The sequence below is a fragment of the Dipteris shenzhenensis genome, chromosome 2, assembly GCF_047967505.1.
Source record: "Dipteris shenzhenensis isolate YYH24624 ecotype China chromosome 2, Dip_SZ_1.0, whole genome shotgun sequence".
Classification (NCBI taxonomy): domain Eukaryota; kingdom Viridiplantae; phylum Streptophyta; class Polypodiopsida; order Gleicheniales; family Dipteridaceae; genus Dipteris; species Dipteris shenzhenensis.
Window position 1 is genome coordinate 1,256,255 of NC_141597.1, and position 24,188 is coordinate 1,280,442.

The following is a 24,188-nucleotide window of genomic DNA, read 5'->3' on the forward strand; positions in this document are numbered from 1 at the left end:
ATTGAGAGGGATCAGCTGCCTCCTGGAATCACCTTCCAGCATGCAGAAAAAATGTAAGGAGCATTGACAATGTAGTAAATGTCAGTCTTCTCCGGATAATTCAGGTCATCAACTGTAGATATGATCGTCAGTATCTGCATAAACGAGGCAGATCAAAAACCATAAAGTACACAGAGAAGCTGACAGTGTAAATTTTTTGAACGTTGAGAAATTCATACAATCCACCATCTCCAAGCAGAAGCTCAAAGAGGACAATTATAATAGCTATAGAAATTTCAAAATCCATGCTAAATCCCCTTGAGCAGGTGCACGAAAAATTGCATTCCTTTAGTCATTTATTCTTATGTGCTTCTACTGATTCCAAATGCTTTGGAGACAAACTGGATAGCAGACTGCCCCTTTGATCATGCATTTAAACCCATAAAAAGAGGAACAATTGAAACCCGCAATTCAACTCCCCTAAATCTGACATACAAACCTGAATCTTTTATTGGAAAAGTCATTCCCAACATATTATTAGCAGCCACTGTAAAGTCTTCTAAAACAAATCAACAACCATACCTTCATACGATTGAGAGCAGATAGCTTGAGGTTGGACATATCAAGTATCTTGAGACACGTTCCAATGTATTGACCCATCCTCTTGCTTGACTCTGGCTGAGCAGACAAAGCGTTCTTTCAGGACCATCAAAAGTTGGCAAAAGTTGAATAAAGAAGGCAGTTAACTAACAAGACATTGCAATATTAAATGAACAAAAGCTGTTTCACATTAAACATTCTGTTGAAGATTCAATGCATTCAAGCTATACGGAATTTTATGCCATAAGAATTTTGAGATATGCAAGAGAGCATATTCTTAGGTGCAAAACACACAATCACAGATAAAAGGTTCAGGTTTGCTCCCAAGTTTAACATCAGAAATAAGCCAAACACATGCAGTCTTCACTTCAAGAGAAGCACTCACAGCTTCAAAGCTTAAGCATGCTGTGGCATCCAAAGAAAGACCCATTCAAATCCCACATATGAGGATGTGCCACCATTTTAGTATCATACATTCATATATTCACCGGAAAATATTATCTAGGACACATCAGCTGACTCGTACGTGACAATGAATAGAACTACACTTATAAGGGCCATCTTATTTATTAAATGCTTTGAAAACAATACAAGTCAGCAATCCGTGAGGCACTAATAGAAGGAGAGACTAGCTGCCTTTAGCTATATAAAGGCAGAAGAGGGGGAGGAGCAAATTGCTGCTCGAAGAGCCCCCTCCGCCTGTGATGTATCTTCTGCTGCAAACTTGGCAGCCCCTTCTACAAACATCAACAGAGGAGCTAGTCGGTTCCATCATGCTCACCGAGTCATGGGAAGCACGTGTTACCTTGGCTCACCATCCTACAACACTGAACTGGCCATAGCCATGACCAAAGAAGTTGCGCGATGGGGAGCCAAGCCAAACATGTCTCCTAGGCACCTCTAGCCTCCCATACACGAGTAGTTTGCGGCCTCGACTAACAGGCCGCGACGTTTGGTGGCAACCCACAGTATCAATCTCATTGGCATCCCAACTCTCCCTCCTCATCCTGCCCACTCTACACGGGTGTCATGCTATGCTAAGGACATGAGATGTAGCACAAACATGAGTTCATTTGGAATCTACTCACAAAAGCTACAATAGCACAATGTCCTGCCAAGGCATTGCACTATACCTCTTCTTGACAGAGGCATATGAGTGGCAAGAACAATATTATGCACCTTACTACATGCTATCCTCTCACTACATGCACCAATACTAGCAAGTACTCTATACTTTGCCAAGTCAAGATGATCAATCAAAGAGGTGAGAGCACCTGACTGTGATGAAGATGTAAGTTCTTGAAAGAATGAATGAAAGATCCTAAGGGTATGACAACATATGGATGGCTTCTATAAGTCTAGTCTGATTCCATCCCTCTCAATGGTAGCATGGGTCTCCAAAGTAATGTGGGGGGGCGGGGGGGGGGGGATCATGGGGATTCTCCAAACTAGGTGGCAAGCAACACGAGGAGAAGCAAAAAGCATCAAGGATAAAGCAACAACAAAAAAATGGCTAAACACATGTTGATCTTGATGAGAATCTTTGGCAATGAGCACAACATATTTTCCTTAGCGTGGAGCACATAGCGGATATGTAAGCCCTTGATAAATTGTAGAGAGGGGCCTATAGGACAATAGGCGACCAAGTCCTACATGTTGGATTATCGCATGTCTTGCCTCTTAAAACATCATATTGCATCTAGGAAGATATCAAATGTAAAGAGAGATACATTATATGCATACTATCTTTCTAGCTTGCAAGGAAAGAGAAGACCACCGACAAGAAGAGAAAACAATGTATATTCACTTCTAATCCCTTAACTTTTCATGGTTTTAATATGTTTTGTTGGATGAGTGGAGGCAAAGCATCAAATGTCCTTATTGCAGTACTGAAAAAGCTGTACAAAATCTGAGTACAAATGTTTTCAATAAAACCCTAATAGGACTAGACTAGGACAGTAATCATACATAGACTAGCAATACTAACTGAACTATATATGTACTAATTGGCTTACAAGGCCATACTAGTGTGTAATGATCCTACAAACCCCCCCTCAATGGTATGGTTGAGTTAAACTGGAAATGTCTCAGACTCACATGGTATACGTACCATGGTTGCACGTATTCGTCCATAAAGGTAATAGCAAACGATGGAAGTACATGGGTGGTAGTAACAAGTGCCAAAGGGAAGCAAGTGCAAAGCTTGTTGAAAGCTTCTAACTTGGCTTGTGGTAATGCTTTAGTGAAGATATATGCCAATTTTTCTTGTGTCGGACCATGAATATATCTTGCTGGCAATCTTTCCTTGACATAAAGATAATGAATCTCAATGTGCTTAGTCCGAGTATGAAACGCTCGATGAATCTCAATGATAATGAAACAATCTTTCGTTGACATAATGATTTCAAATCTTAATGTGCTTAGATTGAGCATGAAACACTCAATTTTGTGCAATTGCCAAAGGACTCTGACTGTCAATGTAGATAGTGGTAGGAGATGTTTGACCAACATTAAGATCTGCAAGTAGTTTCCAAAGCCATATACATTCCACACTATATAAAAAGGCTGCCCTATACTCAGCTTCACAGCTAATAGTAGCAACTGTAGGCTGCTCTTTGTTGAACCATGAGAGACATGAAGTGCCAAGCATAAAACAATTGCCACCATGCGACACTAGTGTCATAACGTCTGGCTTAGTCCCTATTTGTAAAAGCATGCAAGATAAGAGGAGAACCATGGCTGTAAAGAAGTCCCAAGGTGTCATGTTAAGACACTCGTGTCTTATGATAAGACACTTAAGACACGTGTCTTACCTCAAGACACCTTTAGACACTGTTGTTTTTTAAGTGGGTGCGGTCTAACAACAATCATCAAGTTTGACTTAACCATGCTATCATTGATGGTGACTTCAGATCTAGCAGTGGCAGTGACCTCGCAGATTTGGATTAGGATGAATCTTGAGAGATTTGACTCTTGAGAGTCGAAAGTTTCCTTTCAATTATATGTATCGAGATGCATAATTCATTCATGTCACATGTGATTAACAGATTGTTGCCATGATATTTATGTGTATTGATTAATGATGTTGGTATATAATCTATGTAGCCCTCTAGGATCTTGTTGAGTTGTTTATCTAGATTTTTGAATATCAAGATTCAATTGTCAGTTTAAATCTTTAAAGTTGTCAGCCATGACTTGCAAGCTCTTCAGTTGTGACTCGTAACTTGCAAGCTCTTGAGTCGTGAGTCTTAACTTTAATTCTTGAGTACATTGTACAAGTGCATTGTTACTTCTTGCATTGTTTAAGTGTAGCTTATTGTACTTCTAGAATCTAGCAGCTAGCTATGCTAGCAAGTTGTACACTTGTATACTTATACATATATCGATTAAGTATTTATTATTACAATGACGTGTCTTACGTGTCTTATATTTAAGACCCTTTAGACACTCGTGTCAACAACGTATCTGATGTGCTGTGTCTTCACGTGTCTTACGACCATGGCCATGCTGGACTGCCACACAGGCAGCCAGCTCAGCAGCAGCCCACGCAAGCAGCCACGCCATGTGGGACTGCCATGCAGTCAGCCAACAAGGACAAGATGAGCAACAATCGCAGCAGAGGCGTCAGCTCAGCAACGCCACGTCAACATCTAGTCGATCGCCACATGGACTGGTCGGTGCCACGTTAGCAACCAGTCGGCCACATCAGTTTAATCGGTGGGCAGCAGCAGGGTCGGCCCTGCTGGTCGGTCAGTTTTGAGGGCCAAGGGGGCCTATAAAAGGCAGCCCCTTGGCCTTCATTTCTCATCCACTCCTCAAGCCTTCAAGCCTTCAGAGCAACAGAGCGCAAGCCTCCCCGCAGCAAACCAACAGGATAGCCTTAGTCTCTTCAAGGATCTAGTAAGGATTCACCTCCTCTAGGTAGTCTAGTTTTCCAGTTTTGCAGTGAGGGTTTCAGCCCCTTCATATTGTATTCAGCCCTTTGGGCATTCATTATTCAGTTGTATCTATTTCCTCTTCGGAAGTCCACTACATTCTCTCCCTCTGATTCTCTCACTCACATCCACAGCATCACTTTGTGTATTGAGTGCATCATCTTGCAGTTGCAGTTAGTATTGAGCAGTAGAGAGAGTGAGGATAGTCTATCTCCCGCTACACAAGGTTTGGGTGCCTTTTAAGTTTCAATGACACAATGAAAATTTCCTGCCAATGCAGTGCACACTAGGACTATGCATGAACCTTCTCAAATTGATAGACTACGTACTGAAGATCAGCCCGTGTGTCACAAAGAGATCAATCATCCAACCGCCTGCTGCTAAAGAGTGACATCAATGATCAAAAGGCTCACTTGCATCTTTCAAAGAGACACGGAAACTAAATTCCAAAGGAGTGGAAACTGATTTGCAATTCTAAAACTAAAAGCGGTGCAAGAGCTGTCCAATGTATTTGGACTGACTCATCATAATGCCCTCCTTCACATGAGCAAACTATGAAGAATGGCATTCCAAATGCTTTATGCAAATCAGCCTCCAAAGCTGCAATATGCCGAGTACACGGTCCAATCTGTCATTTCAAATGATTTCAGCAAACCAGCCTTAAAAGGTAGAATATGCTGAGTAGATGGTACAGTCGAGCATAACATCAACATAGAGTATTCAAATCAGAACATTTGCATCACACTTTCGGACATAAAGCGTACTCTCTGTTGGGCTGTTCTGAGAACCAAGGCTAAGGAGATGAGCATGTATCTTGGCATATCAAGCTTGAGGTGCCTGATTCAAGCCATAACATGTCTTATGTAAGCTGTATTCCTTATTTTCGGATCCTTTGACCTGCTAGTGACATACACCTCCTCGTGCAAGATTTCATGAAGAAATGTAGTCTTGATGTCTAGTGATGCACTTGCCAATGAGGATGAATGACACACAGGATAGTACTAATGTGTGAAGTGGGTGCGAATGTCTCCTCAAAACCAATGCCCTATTGCTAAGCATAACCTTTGCAAAGAGTCATGCTTCATTAGGACTCTCTCCCTGCAAAACCTCTGGGGCCCCTAGGTGTCCCTGTAAGCCTGCTGCCGAGGAAGATACAAGGACAATATCATCTGCGAATAGCAAGATCTGTGTCATCAGGTCAGCAAGCAGTGACCCCTTACATTCCAGTCGGTCAACAAAGGTCGTGATCTCATCGATATAGAGCCCAAAAAGTGTTGGTGAGAGGAAGCGTCCTTGCTTCACTTCGATCGTGCTCTCAATCCAGTCGGACAAGCCACCGAAGTTCGCACACTCCCCTTGACTAACTCATATAGACTCAACATCCCTCAAATCATGACTCCTGGGATATGCATCCCCTAACTCTCTTAATCATGCGAGATCATAGAACTATGTCAAAGCCTTCAGAAACTCTACAAACTAAGATTTTTTAAGATCTCAATTTCACCTCCTCGGTGATGGCCTGCAAAGTAAAAAGGAGACTAGAGTAGAGAGTTGTCTCCGAAACCCTGCCTGCCCGAAGCCCACCGTCGCTGAGCCTCTATGAGGGCTTGCTGGCCATGTGGAGGCTGTTCAGGGCCTTTTTGATGCCTGATGTGCTGCTGCGTGGCAGCCCTTTCAGGCATCTAGGGAGTCGCCTCCCTTGTGAGCAGGTCAGCTGGAGGGCACAGCCCCTTCATAGAGGCTGAGCAGATCCCGGTGGAGGGCTAGGAGCACACGGCTCTTGAGCCTTACTGGCCGGCTGGCAGACCCATGCCTTAGGGCCTTGTGCAGCCCTATATAGGCTGCCGTTTGAGTCGGCCCCCTAGGCATGTGAGTCGGCCATGTAGGCAGCAGGTCAGCCCAGCCCCTTGCTGGCCAACTAGGAGGCTTGGGGGGCTATTTATAGGCCCCCCTCACTTGCTCATTTTATCATCCAATGGAGGAGCATTGCTAGCTCAGTTGAACAGATCTGGAGCAGCCTTGCCTGCCTTGTAGAGGAGTGCTAGGGGAGAGTTGTGGAGCAGTTCATCGACTCTTCTCCCTGCCTCCCATGTTCATGGTTGTTGAGCTGTCTGTCTGAGCTCTCGAGCAGCCCGTTGGTTCTGAGGTTTTCCCCCACTTGTAGCGGGGTTTTCTCCAATGATCACTTGCAGTTCTCCTGTGCCTCTCTCTTCTTTCTCTCCTTCTCGGTGTGTGTGTGTGAGGTGTGCTATCTCCATCTCTCTCTCTCTCTCTACCGTTCATTTCCGCTGCACTCCTCACTTTATTTTTTGGGGTTGGGGGGGCGGAGGGGGGGGGGGGGGGCACTGTAATGTTTTGTACACGTGATACAAAGGTTGACGACCCCATCAAATAATCTGCTGTACTTGTCCCCCTGCCACGTAGAAAACAAGTGAGGCCTCTAAATAATGGCCACCATGCTAAAGGCCGTTATAGACGATCAAGTCATGTACTGCCCTATCTCTAGTAGGTAATGCCCATACCTTGCCACCAATGGTGCATCATCCAAGTGCCTCTCACTATCCCAAGCTCTACTGAGTCCATCTCTGGTACTCTCAGTAGGTCAAATCCAAAATCTACTACGACCACCTATCTGTTTCTCATGGGTGCAAGTAAAGTCCCCTAGGAGAAGCATCTCCCCTTGCCTAGAGAACTCCAAGAGGGTCTCTCCTTGCCTAAGAGAACTCTAGGATCTGTGTCCCTCCGCAGTGACCTCGTGCGTAGCACAGGACGATATATTTGAGGGAAAGTAATACACTACAATGAATATTGGGTGTGTAGTTGCACCAAATAGCTGAACTCGTATCCACATGTGCACGACATGCTCCACCTTCCACATCATAGATATGAGCAGTCTCAGGTGTGATATGAAAAGAACTGTTACACCCCCATAATCTCATACCCCACCATCTCTCCTCGTCTCCTTCCAATATCTTCCTCTACAGCATCTGATATGAGCACTTTTTAAGGGCTGAATTACTTTTTTAAACCACCACTTTCAACTTTACCATCTCTACTTTTCCCTGGGTTATCTGCTGCAAGAATTCAGCTTGTTCCTCGTGGCTGCCATTTCCTTTCTCAGCTACTTGTTTTTTTATTTTAACTCCTCCATTGCTTTGCATGTAGCCTCTGGTCATCCCTTCATCTCTTTGAGTTTCTTCCACTCAGCTTCCATGGAGTGCATCTCCCCTTTGTGCTGGCCCTTGTCAGCTCCTATTCAGTATTTTCTTTTTCCCAATCTCCTCTTTTATTCTTCTCCTTCCTCCATTCCTCTTATATCTTCCCCCCTTAGTTCTTCATCTCAGCTAGAACTTACTCCACATGTGCCTTGCCACGTTTGTGGCTTCCAAACAATCAATCTTCCTGATCAAAACAAGACAGATTTTTTAACACACGAGGACATCAGAATTGACCTCATGCATTGTTCCAGTCAAGAAAGTGATCATTTCTTGCTCAAGGGCCTGTCTCCCCCATGTGTCCTCTACGCAGCCTCGTGTTGTCATAGTGTGGGGTCCACACTCAACCGGAGGGACAATCTTCCTCTTTCCGATTTCCTACATGAATAGGTGGTCCTAGGCTAATATCGCCCCAGCTCTATAGCCTCAACAATAGCAAATGCTTCCAGTAGGTCCAATAAGGAGGAAGGGTCGGGTACGACAGGGAGCTGCAACAAGGCACAAACACAAGGGGCAGGCAAGAGGGAATAGGAGAGGAAGGGGAGAGCGGAAAACAAGAAGGGTGGAGGAGAACAAGGGGCAAGGGAGCTACGATGGGAGGGCGAGGGATGGTAAGGGAGTTGGATGGGAGGGGGAGGGGATGGAGAGGGATTGCATATTGCAATGAATAGGTCTTGTTGAGAGGTGCGATGGATCCCCATCCATAAAAACCTAGACTGTGTGTCCTGCCTCTCTACGCAAATCGTCCCAATAAGGGAAGATCTGTATAGTTTTGCCAGCCCTCATGACCCTTCTACTCCACCTCTCCCTCGTCTCATCTCTATATATTGTCTCCCATGTGTATTCATTACCTTCAAAAAAGGACGCTCTAGGCTCTGGTCAATCTCTATAGACCTTGTGGCCAAAACTTTCAAGGGAAACAAACTCATGAAGCGTATCTCACAATAAAAACTTTTGACCCATGATGATTTTGCCACAATGTCAAAACTTTTCCACATACATATATATACATATGTAGACACTTGAAAAGTTTTCGCCGCAAGGTCAAAACTTTTTCATGGCTTGTTTATGAGGAAGCATATAAAAATTTTCCTCATTCTCCATAGAGACTCGGCTCATTAAATTTGGCCACAAGGTCAAAACATACAAAATGTTGTGTCTCGTCCAGAGTAGGACTCTGAGAATTTCCTAACTCCAACCATAAGGTGCCCTTGCAGCTCCCAAACAATGCAGGACAAGGTCTTCGTGATCTAAGTCTGATCGCCTCTGCTACTGAAAAGGGTAAATTAGGGAGGGCCGGGGGGATCTCAGTGACAATACCAACCGCTCTCCAGCCAAAGCGAGTAACCGATGGCAAACCTAAGGAAGGCTAGGGAACTTGACGAAGAGTGAAGTGTTGTGACTATCCTCTTCTACTAGGTCAAAACCCAGCTTGAAAGGAGCTAAGAAGATATTCCTATAACCCAACTACAATGGATTGGCTTTGAGCACCGTCGTACCTGCAGGCTCTGCAGAATCGAAGACCACCTAGAAGAACCCTCATCCTAATAAACAAACATCTTTATGGCATGGGGCGAGGTCAGAGGGTAAGGCTGCAAGAATCCAATCTTTAACTTGAAGTCTTGAAGGTTGAGAACCATAAATGCGAGCAAAAAGTGTGGTGAAAGACTCCAATTCCACATCTTTTTGAAGCTACAGTAACTATCTTTTGAAAGTGTGCACATTCTTGTGGCCAGTGGAAGCAGATGAGGATTGACTGAATGCGCCATTCATCAATCAAGGGCGAAAGGCTGATTCAAACTTAAAAAAAGTAGAGCTTTATCTGTCTCGAGGGGGCTGAAGGGAAGACCGATGGGTCTATGAGACTGAAAGAAAACCTGATACAAATCACAATAAAGATGGAGCTACTGAAACGAGCATCATTACCGTGTTGAATCCTAAGTCTGATCATACATAATCAAATGTAACAATGAAAAGAAAGGGACTGGAGCGGAGCGAAATCCTCCGTATGTCACGTCGCCCTGGCTGGTGCATAGCCGATGATGGAACGTTGGTGCCCGTCAAGGGGTGCCGTGCGTCTCGGTCTCCTGGACGAGGCTTGATGCAAGACTAGAGAAACCGGGACTCCCGTGGGACGTATCCTGGGTCTAAACAATGACGGGAGGTCCCCTAGAGTGATCTGTGAGTCCCCTTGATGTCTCGTGTGTCGTGCTGCGATCGTCGGATCGGGGTCTCTGTCACATCTGTGGCTAGAGACTAGACGATCAATGTCACTCGATGAGAAGAACTCTGTGATCCTGCTTTGAGAGGTCTCTGATGATGTGGCCAAGCCCCGTCGCCTGAGTAAGTACTCTCTGTGTCGAACCTCCTCGTGAATGAAGGCCGTGAGGCATCTCTGATCTAGGTAGGCGAGGGATCTGAAAAGGAGCCCGGAGCCGTCTCTGAAGAGGTAGTGGTAGCAACCTCGGATCTCGTAGTACACTAGGCACTTGAAAATAAAATGCTCCTCCGACTCAACCTCCAGACAATCGCACAATATGCATAAGCGATGCTCCCTAGGAATCCCCTCTGCTCGGCCGCTCTCTATTCAGAGGCGGTGTGATGATACCCGAAACTGTCCGATGGAGATCCATAGTGAGTGAGGCATATGAAGCTCAATGTACCCCGGTGGTGTGATGAATCCCTCCTCCGAAATACGAAGACAGTAATCTCGTAGAAACTCAGCTTCACTGGAAGCTCCATCGGCTCCAACCAGGTCCTAAAGATGTGTAGCTGCAGGAGATCCTCCCAAATGACCTGGTTGGTGTGTGGCCTGATCGGGATGGTGGGTGGGAGTACCGGAGGGGCATCTAAACTGTACTGAAAAGGAGGTATCCTATCGATGTGGAACCCTAGTCTCACAAACCATCTGTGAGTCCGTGCATACCAACATCGCTCGTCTCCCTCTGCTGCCAACCTCATGGAGGAATCAAGAGCCAACCATGGCAACCTCTGTCTCCCTGATGTGCAGTCCCAATATGATCTAACCCGGTGTAGATATGTGATGGTCTGAAAGGCTGCATCTAGCTAGAGAGAGAGCGAGAAAGAAAGAAAGAAAGAAAGGGCGGGGATGGGCTGAGAAGGGGAAGGAGGAAGGGGGAGGAGAGAGGGGAGGTTGGAGAGCGAGGCGGGGGAAGGGAGAGGAAGGCTGAGAAGGGGGCACGGCAAGGGAAGGATGTGGGGAGGGATGAAAGGGGGGCACAGGGGATAGAGGAGGAGGGGAGGGCTGAAAGGTGGGGGCGGGGGCGTAGGGGAGGATGTGAAGATCCTTCCTTTTTGGAGAATGCAAATGTGTGCAATGCATGCAGACTTTGGATGCCAATTGGCCCTCCAATGGGGAAGAGTGCCCTCATGAGAGTACTTGTTTCTATTTTGACCTACATGCAAGGTGGGAGAAAACTTAAACTTTCGATAGTAGATTAGAGTAGGAACACTTTAAAAACCGGTAGAGCAAAAGTAGCGAAAACTGCTGTACATCAGTGGCACTGTCATCATTAAATGGTCACTTGCAAAAGAGCTCATACAGAATCGCAGAGATTCAGAACTAGAATTAAGCAAAAGGGAAACTGTAATTTTTATTCAAATTTGCAAAGATTTAGGCATATAGAATAAACTGATATGAAACTGAAAATTCAAGAACTAAGTGCCAACATCAAATTCCAAGATTATGTTGTTGAACCCTTTTTATAAAGCGACGAATAGTGAAGGATCTAGGGAAAAGAGAAGATACAGTAAATGACATAGAGAAGAAATTTATACACAGTGGAAGCGCAGAACAGTTGAGAATAAAGATAGAAAGGACTAGCTCAACAAGGAGAATCTTGAGAAAAAAAGGAAAGGAGAAGCTCAGAAATGTAGAGAAAACAATATAGATGTTACAATGTAAAAAATCTCCATGAAACAGTCCATATGAAAGTTTAGTCTAGAAATAAAACCGAATTGAACAGAGAACTTTCATGTGTCAAATGGAAAGAATTTATTGCAGCTTGCAAGAAAAATGGAAGAGACTATAGAAAAACAACTTAGAACATGTAGAAATTCATTATACAGCATGAAAAACTGATTTCGAAGTGAGAAAAGACAATTACACCTTCCAAAATGTGAAATATAATGTATAGAGGCAGCTCCTCTCCATCTCCCTAGCTCCCCTCATCCCCCTCCCTCCCCTCTCAGCCCTCCCTCGATTCCCTCAGTCCCCCTCCTTCCCCTCTCGGCCCCCATGCCTCCTCTCTCAGGCCCCTGCCCCCCTTGCAGCCTCCCCGCCCCACCTTCCTCTCTCCCGCCTCCCCCCTGCCCCCGCGCTTCCCCCCCTTGCCCCCGCCTCCCCTCCCTGCCCCCCGCCTCCCCTCCCTGTTCCCCACCCCCCTTTCCTGCCCCCCTCAGCCCTTTCCTGCCCCCCACCTCCTCTATCATGACGAGAAAATGATTATTTAGTTAATTAATAGTCATTAGAACCTTATTATTGTTAGGCGCGAATTTGATGGTGCGGTTATATGTTTGTATTTATGATCGATCAAGCGGTGTAAATAGTACCACCAAACTATGTAACATTGGCCAATGATTAGTAATAAAGATGTGCACACACGTGTCTAGGTCCTAGGGGCAATAGGAAAGGGAAGGGTGCATTAGAGTGCATTGAATGGTAGGTGCATGGGTCATAGGATAAGGGTAGGTGTAAATGGGAAGATGGAACTTGAGTGATCTCAAGGGACATTAATGAAAGGGTATCACCCTTTCATTTTTACTCTTTCAGTCTTGGCCATGACTTAACCATGTTGAGTCCTTCCTAGCCATTGTATATACTCAGCCTCTCTTTGGGATTGGAATAAACAAATAGTCAACAGTTCCGGGGGCTACCACCTTAGCACCCCCTCGCATAGTACCAGGGAAAGGGAACATTCTGGCAATGTCCGATGTGCTGGAATGAGAACATTTTGGGAGTGGAAGGGAGCTGGAACACTACATATCATAAGTCATCAAATCACATGGAAATATCCAAAATATGAAAACAATTCACTTTTAACAGCTCTACACTTTCCATTTGAGTTTTAAGCTTTTAAAAACACACAAAAATCCAAAGAAAAACTGAAATATACAATGATGAAGATGCTTGCAATGTGCAAAATGCCAGAGGTGCAAAATATTATGGATCAAAGAGGTTAAGTAGTAAGAGGAGGATGGGGCTGAGAGTAGAGGCTGAGAGAAGTCGATTGAGAGGAGGGGATGAGACTAGAGACTGAGAAAGAAAGAAAGATGTATGAACGTCCACGGAAGGCCTCGCGGGCATATGGGACAAAGTGTGCAAAAAGGAAAAACTCATACAAGCTTCAATTGGCTGGAGCAAAGGGCACGCTAGGGCCCTTGCTGAGTACTAACCTATGCTAGCAAAATCATAATTAGTCAAGTGTCAATTGAATCAAGTACAAACTAAGTCACGTCAATCTAACTGAAGCCCGGCATAGTGATGGCTCTCTGCTGAGCCGTGAATATATCTTGTATCTGCGTCTGTAGCGATGTCTCACGCTGTAGCAGGGGACATGGTCTCCTCGATCTCTGAACTCTCTAGGCTATGTAAGTGACCCCTCGTCTCTGTCGGTCCCCCCTGAAGAACATTGTGATAGGTCGGACCTCAATAGAATGTGCTCTAGGCACTCTCTGTCTCACGCGTGGTCTTTGCGTCCCTCTCTCGACGGCATCGTGTCGGCTCGCTCTACTGATCCAAGCTGCCCTCGTGTCAGCTAGCTCCTGCTCCACTCCATTGTGTCTTGGGGCTGACTCAAATGTGTAGAAGTCTGCAACGTGTCGCTGTGCCCGATCATCCTCTATGTCCTATGGTCTACCCCCTCCTACTGCTCTTTGCTCTGCCACAGTAGTGTCTTCCGGTGCCGGCACATCTACACGAGATAAAGCCGAATGCAAACCTGGTCATGGAAATGGATCAATCATGATAGTGTACCGAAGCTACTTCCCTCCAAATAGAGATAATGGTAGCGTCCCAGGATCTCATAGTAGGCTGGGCAAACACGAAGAAAGTGCTCCTCTGTCTCAACCACCCCTAGCATACATAGCGTACAGATCCGCTGCTCTCTGGGTTTGTTTGCGGCTCTTCCCATCTCAATCCTCAGCTGATGAGACGAAAACCCGCATTTGTCCAATGGCTATCCTTAGTGCATGTGAAACTCCTTTGTCCTTGAGATACTAGAGGCTGATGATGAAACCCGCCTTGCTCCTCCCTCTCGCTGCCCTTCTCCTCTCCTCTCTGCTATGCTCCCCCCTCCCGCCCTGCTCCTCCATGCTCTTTCTCTCCGCCCTGCTCCTCCCTACCACCGCCTTGCTTCTCCCTCCCGCTGCCCTTCTCAACCCTCTTGCCGCCCTGCAGCTGCTGCGTAGTCACCCCCCGCTGCCTTGCCCCCCCCTCGCCGCCCTACTCCTCCCTCCGGCCACCCTGCTGCTACTGTGCCTCCTGCAGCCCCCCCGGTCACTTGACTCCTCCCTCCCTCCACCGCCTCCCTGCTCCTTCTTCCCGCCACCCAGCTCCTCCCCTCCTCCACCCAGCTCCTCCCTCCCGCCGTCTTGCTGCGGTTGCGCCTCCTGCAGCCCCCCCCCCTCCCCGATCGCTCTGCCCCTCCGCCTCTGCTTGCACCTCCCCTCCGCCATTACTTGCACCTCCCCTCCGCCCCCTCTCTCTCTCTCTCTCTCTCTCTCTCTCTCTCTCTCTCTCTCCGCTCCTGCTCGCACCGCCCCTCTCGCACCTCCTCGGGCCTCCACATGCAGCAGCCCCCCCTATTTGGCCGCTCCTCCCTCTACTCCGCCCCTGCTCATCCGTCTTTGCTACACGCTGCCTGCCTCTCCGCCCGCTCAAAGGGGGATGAGGAGGAACAAGGGACTAGGTGGGAGACCCTTCGGTCCAAATTCACGTATGCAAGGAGATGGGGAAGGAGAATGGTGACAAAGGGAAAACACAAAAGCAACTCAGCTTGGAGGACTTTAATAAACGTAGCAACCGGAGCGGTTTGACAGTGGATAGCACCACGGCCCAAAAGAAAGGGGCTCACCAAAAGCCCATGCCGCTCACCACATCCTCGACCTCTATGGTTACCACCACTATTTCACCACCATCATCCGCCTCATCATCTACGCCACCTCTCTCCTCCCCCTCTCCTGCATCATCATCATAGGTCTCCTCTCCAGTAGCCCCACCACTAGCCCAATCGGCCACGGCTCCATAGTACTTTTCCCTCATATCCCCTCTACCTCTCAGTCAGCCACCCTTCATCACCTCGTCTAGCCTCGCTACTCCTACACACCACTCCCCCGTCTAGATCACATTGTTCCCACCTAGTACAACCTTTTCCAACCCCTCTCGAGATCCAATTCCCACTATACCTTAGGCCCCCACCAAATGCTTGGGACTCCCTATTGGCTGAGCTACACAGCATCCGGGCCTATCAGGCAGAGCTGACACATTACACTCAAGAGCAAGAATGATACACCTAGGAGCAGGCCCGCATTATACACGAGCAGGGCACCCTTATCCAGGGGCTCAGACACGATATCACACAGCTTCGAGAGGAGCTCGAGACCCTGAGAGCAACGCCTGGAGGGACCCCAGTCACAGAGATGGAGGCACAGATAGCCACGATACAGTCGGCTATAGCAGAGACGACTAGGTGGGTGGACGTGGCGAAACGGGAGCCCGCAAAGGCAACAGTTTCTGCCGCCATATAGGAGCCGCAGCAGAGGGCTTCGAAGACCCTTAACGTCTCCTATACTCTCTGAATCATGCAGGTGACAAAAAGTTAAGTGAGTTTGTTAAAGTCTTCAGAAGACCAATAAGACTAAAAGCAAACTGATACAATGAACTGGGGGTGGAGCCTCCAAACGCGCTTGAACACGCATGAGAATGTAAAAAAGAATCCATAATCATATTGATACCGACACATAGAGAGAGAAGGGAGCTGAGAAGAGGTGGGGGCTGAGAGGAAATGGTGAGAAAGAAAGTATGCAAGATGTTGGAATTATAGATATAATTCAGCAGTGACCAATGTAATATAATAAGTTAGTTAGGGGCACTTTTCCCTCATTTAGAGGTTTTTCCCCCTAACTGCAGTTAGTTCACTAACTATGGTTAGTGACTACTAAGGTTTTGTCACTAGGACAAAACCTTATCCTACTCACTTTGTGTTGTACTCTTTTACACTCTATTCTATTGCAACTAAAGCTTCCAAGCTTTCTACTCTCTCACTCCCTCTTGCTCTCACTCTCTCCCTTTCCTTCATTTGGTATCAGAGCGGGTTCTAGGCCTTTGAGCCCTCTGCTCCTTTTTCGTACCAGCACCTTGCCTCCAGCTCCAGCCCGCTCCAATCTGTCCGTACAGTCCGTACGACTGTACGGCATCCTGACGCATCGTCGGCCGTACGTACCTGCTGACCGTACCGTTTCGCCATTCAGATTCGTACATCGACCGCCGTCCGTACCAGCGCCGTACACTTTGGAAGACGTGTCCGTACATCGACCGCCATCCGTACCAGCGCCGTACACTTTGGACTACGTGTCCGTACATTGACCGCCGTACAGCGCAACAGCATCCGTACCTGTCGTCGTACAGTGCCAGCCGTACAGTGCCGTACAAACTGTACGGCATTTCCGTACTGTTCACACTGTCTGTACTGAATCCGCTTCAGTACAACAGGTAGCTGCTTTGTTTCGAAAAGAACCAGCAGGTGTTTTGTTTTTGACAGACAAATTGTGCAGACAGCCATTGTTTGGCCTACATTCTGGGAGCACATTTGGGGCTTTTGCAGTTTTTGCAGAGAATTGCAGAAATTTGGGGCTTTTAGTTGATTTGCCCCTTTCAGGTGCAATTTCTTGCAGAAATTTGGGGCTTTTGCAGTTTGGATGTAATTTGGCAGTTGAAAGATCATTTGGGAGTTTTGCAAGCAGTTTTGGACTCAGTATTTGGGGCTTTTAGCATTGTTACCCTTTTCTGGCTGCAATTTCTAGCCACAAATTGGGGCTTTTGTGTTGGGAGAGCATTTTTTGGAGTATTCAGTACATACTGCCTTTCTTGGAGTGTTTGGAACACTTTTGGCAGATTTTGGAGAGTGTTTTATGCTTGGACAGATTTCTGACAGCTCAAGTGCAGAAATCTAAGTTGCATATACAGCCCGTGCTTGGCTGTGTTTTTGGGAGTGGTGCATTTTATTCCCAGTAAGGGAATTCAGCTTTGTATCTGCTTCAATCTCTTTCTCAGATATGGCCCATCAAAATCAGAATGAGTTCCAGTTCGGTGGTCTTTCACAGGAAGACAAATTGGATGGTACCAACTACTCCCTCTGGAGTTTCATGGTACGTAATATTCTGATTTCTCGCAATTTATGGGATTATGTCAATGGGGATGAAATCCGACCAGCAGATATTGCACCTGCTACCCCTCCTCAGCAAGGAGGTGGAAGAGGTCGTGCACAAGGTGCAGCTGCAGGACAAGTTGTTGGTGCAGCTACAGTCAATACTCCTGAGCAAAAGAGATGGGATTCACGGGATGCCTTAGCCTTGTCATGCATCTCTCTTTCAGTGAAAAGATCAATCATTCCGCATATCCGGTCGTGTAAGACCTCCAGGGCAGCGTGGGATATTTTGGAAAGCATGTATGCAGCACGGAATGATGCCAGGGTATCTTTTTTAAAAAGAGAGTTGAGCAATACACATATGGAGGAGGGTGACTCCATGTCAGCCCACCTCACTAAGCTACAGGATCTCAGAGAGCAGTTGTTAAACATAGATGAAATTATTCCTGATTCAGAGATGATTACAACCACTCTGAATTCTCTTCCTGAGTCTTATCTCAGCTTTCACACTTCGCTGAATTTATCATTGAGGGGGGGTGCAAATCCTCTTTCTTTTCATGAGTTGATAGGACTTCTGCTTCAGGAAGAGCAGACCAGGAAAAATTTGGCTTCACGTGCAGGTGAACAAGCCATGCTCTCAAAATTTAAATCAAAAACAAAGGGACAGGCAAAGACAACAGCAAATCAGCCTTCCAGTGGGTCAGGACAGCCTTCACAAAAGGCTAAAAGTGATGCAAGCAAGCCCAAAAAGAAGGGTTTTTGTCACTACTGCAAAAAGCCAGGTCATCACATAGCAGAATGCAGGAAAAGGATTGCAAAAGAAAAGAAAAACAGCTCAGGAATGGCTGTTTCAGATTCAGCCCCTTGTGCATCTGACAGTGGGGATGTTGCAGCCAACTTTGTTGGTCAAGATTATGCCTTTTTATCTTGCATTTCTGATTCTAGGTTGGCTGTTCCAGATGCTCGGGATAGTACAGCTTCTTGCAGTGATGATACATATGCATTTTTGACTTGCAGTTTTGACTCTCCTACAGATGCATCTGCTTTCAGTGTTGATGAAACACTGAACACATGGTATTTTGACAGCGGTGCATCCAAGCACATCACTTCGAGGAAGTGTCTTTTTACTTACTTGCATCCACCTCCTGTTGGTAAGAAAGTCACTTGTGCCAACAACTCCTCATATTCAGTACGTGGCACAGGAGAAGTTGAGCTCACTGCAATTGATGGCTCAATTTTCAGACTTTCTGATGTCTTATATGTGCCTGGCATAACCAAAAATCTCCTTTCAGTGTCCACTCTTAACAGAGGGGGATTTCAGGTCATCTTTGAGGATGACAAATGTGCTGTCCGGGACAGAGAAGCTAACTATGCCTTAATGTTATCTGGTACTCTGCTGCGTGGGCTTTTTCAGCTTGATATTTTTGAGAAAAGAGCAGCTCATGCTTTGGCAATTTCTACCCCTACAGTTGCCATGCAAAATGTAGAATTATGGCATGCCAGATATGGCCACATGCATTACAACAGCTTAATGACACTTCAGAAATTTTCAATGGTTGATGCATTGCCACCTCTTGAGATACCTCCTCCACATGCCTGTGAAGGGTGCATTTTAGGTAAAATGCATAGATTTCCCTTCAAGAAGGATGGTTCAGTTAAAGCTGTTCGCAAATTGCAGCTTATACACAGTGATGTCTGTGGTCCCATGAGGACTCCGTCATTGGGTGGTCATCTCTACTTTGTCACATTTATTGATGACTACTCCAATTTTACTTGGGTTTATGGGCTGAAAAAGAAATCTGAAGTCTTCACAGTGTTTAAACACTTTTCAGCCATGGTTGAAAATGAAACCGGGCTCAAGATACAGACATTACGCACGGATAGAGGTGGGGAATACCTATCTGCAGAATTTGATGCTTTCCTCAAACAAAAGGGTATTGTGCATCAGCTCACAGTCAGGCTGACCCCTCAGCAAAATGGCAAAGCTGAGAGGAAAAATAGAACCCTCATGGAGATGGACAGATGTATGCTGAAAAGCAAACACATGCCTCATAAATTCTGGTTAGAGGGTTTAATGTGTGCCAATTACATTTTGAACAGGGCTCCCACTAAGGCTTTAAAAACAAAAACTCCTTTTGAGGTCTGGAATGACAGGAAGCCTTCAGTGGATCACTTCCGAGTCTTTGGATGCCTTGCCTATGCACATGTGCCAGTTGAATTTAGGCACAAATTGTCAGATAAAGCCATCAAATGCATATTTGTTGGATACAGTGCAGAAAGCAAGGGGTATCGTCTCTACAATCCTGCTACACGCAAAATCATTGTAAGTAGAGATGTGATATTTTCTGAAAATTCAGCTCACACTCAGGCTGATTTTCAAATGCCTTCACCTTCAAAAGATGTCTTTCAAGGGTTGCTACCCATTGCTTTGGGTTCCCCTGCTGATTTTTCTGATCCAAATCAGAATTTACAGCAACCTTCAAATGCTTCAGTTCCGCCACAGGATGTCATGCCTCCTCCACAGGCAGTGGAACAAGCGGTGCAGCAAGAAATTGCAGACATACATGCAGCAAAAACAGTCCCAAACTGGCTGTTACAGACTCTCCGGGAGAGTAAACTTGATGCTCCGTTACCTGGCAGGACTCGCAGTGCAGCAAGGCACATGGAAGGTGCTAATTCAGTGGAATCAGCATATGCAGGTACTCTCCTTGATGAAGAGGAGCCTGCCACATTTGAAGAAGCACAAGGTAATGTGCATTGGATGAATGCCATGCACGATGAGTTGCAGTCCATTGAAAAAAATCAGACTTGGGATGTTGTGGACTTGCCACAGGGTAAACATGCTATTGGCACACGATGGGTATTTAAAGTCAAACGGAAGCCAGATGGCTCCATTGACAGATATAAAGCCAGGCTGGTTGCTAAAGGCTATGCTCAGAAAAAGGGCATAGATTATGAGGAGACTTTTGCTCCTACATCCCGGATGACCACCATCCGATCAGTAATTGCAATGGCTGCACATTTTGAGTGGAATGTTCATCAGTTGGACATCAAAACAGCCTTCTTAAATGGGGACTTGCTGGAAGAGGTGTATGTCAAACCACCTCCGGGTTTTGGAATTACAGCCAATGCACTTCAAGTCTGCAAGCTTAATAAAGCTTTATATGGGCTGAAACAGGCCCCTCGTGCATGGTATGCCAAGATACATGCCTTTTTGACCAGCAAGGGGCTGCACAATAGTCCTACTGAGAGCACCCTCTACATCAAGATGGATGGGGGGGAAATCTTAGTCATCCTTCTTTATGTTGATGACTTACTGCTCACAGGGTCCAATGACGAAAAAATTGCAGATTTCAAAACTGATTTGCAGACCCACTTTGATATGTCAGATTTGGGGCTGCTTCACTTTTATTTGGGGATCCAGTTCTCTCATGAGAGACGTGGCACTGTTATGTCTCAGTCCAAGTATGTTCAGAAACTTTTGGACAGATTTAACATGCAAGAGTGTAAGCCCATATCTACTCCTATGGAACCGGGGCTGAAACTCACAATGCATGATGCAGGAGAATCAGTTGATGCCACACTTTACAGTCAAGCTGTTGGATGCCTCATATATCTCTGCAATACTAGGCCTGATATTCAGTTTGCAGTATCTCAGGTGAGCAGGTACATGCACAGCCCCAAAACTATGCATTGGCAGGCAGTTAAGCGCATCTTCCGTTATTTGCAAGGCACCAAGTCTTTTGGCTTACTATTTCCCAGGGGGGGTGACTTGCAGATGCATGCCTACAGTGATTCAGATTGGGCTGGTGATTATGACACTAGGCAGTCCACTAGTGGCAATTGTTTCTTTTTGGGAAAATCTTGCATTTCATGGCTGAGCAAGAAACAATCTACAGTGGCTACCTCATCATGTGAAGCTGAGTACAGGGCAGCTTTCACAGCAACAGTTGAATGTGTCTGGCTGAGACGTTTATTTGCTGATCTTCATCTGTCTTTGGAGGGTCCTTCTCCAATTCTCACTGATAGTCAGAGTGCCATTGCAGTGGCAAAGAATCCAGTGTTTCATGCTCGCACGAAGCACATTGAGGTTCACTATCACTACGTCAGAGAGAAGTTGCATGCAGGAGAGATCAGTATGATCTTTGTGTCCACACATGACAACGTTGCAGATATTTTCACCAAAGCGCTACCACGTGAGAAGTTTGAGGCATTTCGCAGTGCCCTGAACTTATATCCGTTTGGTGATTGATCAGCCTTGTACATGACATTGGCACTGCAGGGGGGTGTTGGAATTATAGATATAATTCAGCAGTGACCAATGTAATATAATAAGTTAGTTAGGGGCACTTTTCCCTCATTTAGAGGTTTTTCCCCCTAACTGCAGTTAGTTCACTAACTATGGTTAGTGACTACTAAGGTTTTGTCACTAGGACAAAACCTTATCCTACTCACTTTGTGTTGTACTCTTTTACACTCTATTCTATTGCAACTAAAGCTTCCAAGCTTTCTACTCTCTCACTCCCTCTTGCTCTCACTCTCTCCCTTTCCTTCACAAGAAGCCTTACAAAAGACCAAAGGGTCTATGAGACTAAAAAAAAACCAAATACAATGAAAGCTAAGGAGTGGACCACTAAAAACGGGCACCCATACCCTAAGGCTGGTGTATGAGACAAGACAATAAATAAATGCATCACAATGTTGCTGCGAGATAGAGAACCTAAAATGTAAAGGGCAATGATGTGATGCCAACGGCTATCGACCGCCCAACCAAATATCTGGTGACAAAAAGTAAGTTTGTTAAAGTCTTCGGAAAACCAATGAGACTAAAATGAGCTAGAGTGGAGCCTCTAAATGCGCAAGAACCCCATGAGAATGTAAAAAAGAATACATAATCATAATGATACCGACACATAGAGAGAGACCGTTGAGCTCGTGGGGAGGATGGGAGACTAGTGATCCTATGGCAGTCATCAGGAAGTTGGTGGAGATGTCAAACCTAAGAGGCGATCGGTGACGTGTGAGGCTCCTGTGGTGGCATAAAACTTGTGATGGAACGCCGACGTTTCCGTTGTGGTCTCCTAGCTATGGCCCTACAACAAACAATGCCACTATCACTCCTGTCAGTCATGTCTACGATCTGGTAAGCATGGAGGGAAGGTCTCCTACTCTGGTCTGTGCCTCGACCTAGTGGTGAGTCTAACATGTCTCACTCTGGTCCTCGTAACTGCCATCTTCCTGAGTCTTGCTAGTCAATGCTTTTTGGCTGAAAAAACTTAGTGATCATGCTCTGAGTGGGGTTTGGTTGTGCATCCTGATCTCGCCTATGTATCCTGAGCAAATGCTCCCTGTGTTGGACGGCCTCATGGATGAAGGCCACCACGCATCTTTGATCTGGGTAGGATAGGAGACTAGATAGGGGTATGAGACCATCCTTTGATCTCATACTACATGGGGCATATAAAGGCAAAATGCACCTCCGAATCAATCTCCTAAAGATCAAATAGGTGTAGATGCGAGCCTCTCTAGGAATGCCCTCTGCCCATCTACTCCCAATACGAAGTTAGTGTGATGGCTAGATAGGAGCACTCGAGTAGTAGGAGCGATGAGAAACAGTGCCAGATGAGTAATGTTTCAATACCTTTAGAAGGTTCGACATGCAACTATACAAATTGGGAACGCTAAGGAACATGTTCCAAGAACACCAAAATGGCGTTCGCTAGACTTTGGGGCCTAGTTAACGTTCAAGCTTCCTTCTACATTGGGAACGACATTCCTTTGTAACTATGGTGCCATTCGTATATGAAGCCATGCAATGGAACTCACCCTCGTCTTTGTGCATGCCTACAGTTTGTGGCTTGGATGGATTTGCAGAAAAAGAAGACAAAGGATATTGGTTCCACCACAAAGAGGAAGAAACGCATTAAGGCAAGACATGATGAGGGCACTTCAAAGGCGGCAAGGACTCTAGAGTTTGAAGGTGGCCCTTGTATGGGGGGGTATGCAAGAAGGACCGCCTGAAACTAAACTACCTGGCTAGAGCTGGATCTTGCATCAATTTGCAGCGGAGATAGAGACCGAACGGCAATATCATTGTCTGATCCGTCGGAATGCGGAAGAACTACTAAGCATTGTTTTTCATAATAATTCCAACACGTGTGCATGCATACTGGTGCATGAGGGTGAAAGAACACGCAACTAGGTGCAATAGTCTCCTCTAGAGGGGCATGAATGCGTGACTACACATATTTAGTTATTAAACAAAACATTATTGGCATAATCAGCAGCAAGGAAGGGATTAAGCTTACCAATAGGACTCGGTCCCGATACTCGTTGATTTGAATATGTGACTGCACATATTTATCCATCTGCATGGAAACGAGAACCATAGCCATCAGAACCCTAGATGCATAAAAACTCAAGCGCACGTATTGAAAACCTGTACCACAAAAAAGACAATCATCCAAATACTTCAAAGAATATAACAGCCAGGCAGCTTTATTCTTATATGGAAAACATGCATTGTCTGCTACTTGTATGTCACAACTGGAACAAACACACTGTAAGCTTGACATCCCTTTAAAACATAAATACTAATCTACAAATATAGCTTATGCATAGCAAGATCCGTCAAGAAGAGAGGATTATTTTTCAGTAGCTAAAAGGTTGGGCCAAGTACAATGACCAATGAAATTATAGGTATTAGCCCCTCATATGGCCAAGTAGGCTAGTGTGTATGCTAGTGTGCACATCGTGCACTATTAGCTCACTAGAATAAAGTCAACCTCATAACTTAAAAATTTGCCCCATGGATTGACCCAGCTAGGGCTTTAGGGTTGGACCTAAAAGTGATGTTCCATCACTTCACTTGTACTTCTTTTTGCACACTTGAGTACTGCTGCAATAACATGACCCGTTTTCCAGCTTCCAAGCTCCATTGCTTCCCAGAACTGTCCATCTCCAACAGTTTCGGAAGACTTCCATTGCAAAAAACAGTGAGCTGCTGCCCCATACGACTTGTTCAGGTTCAGCTGCCATCAGAAACAGCTGTTTTGCTCAGTTGCAACTGAATT

At 45.8% G+C, this 24,188-nt stretch overlaps 1 protein-coding gene across 3 annotated transcripts in view; it reads right to left on the reverse strand.

Annotated features, from left to right (window-relative positions):
• Positions 1-24,188, reverse strand: part of LOC147904204 (phosphatidylinositol/phosphatidylcholine transfer protein SFH1-like) — a 114,412-nt gene that overhangs the window by 14,352 nt on the left and 75,872 nt on the right. For 2 of the 3 annotated variants that reach the window (XM_087393597.1, XM_087393589.1), the window contains exons 7-9: positions 23,424-23,483; positions 562-657; positions 33-134 (exon numbers count right to left, since the gene is read on the reverse strand). In XM_087393597.1, coding sequence (XP_087249723.1) covers positions 33-134; positions 562-657; positions 23,424-23,483 — 258 coding nt within the window. The remainder of the gene's footprint in view (positions 1-32; positions 135-561; positions 658-23,423; positions 23,484-24,188) is intronic. The other variant, XM_087393602.1, reaches the window with a different exon arrangement.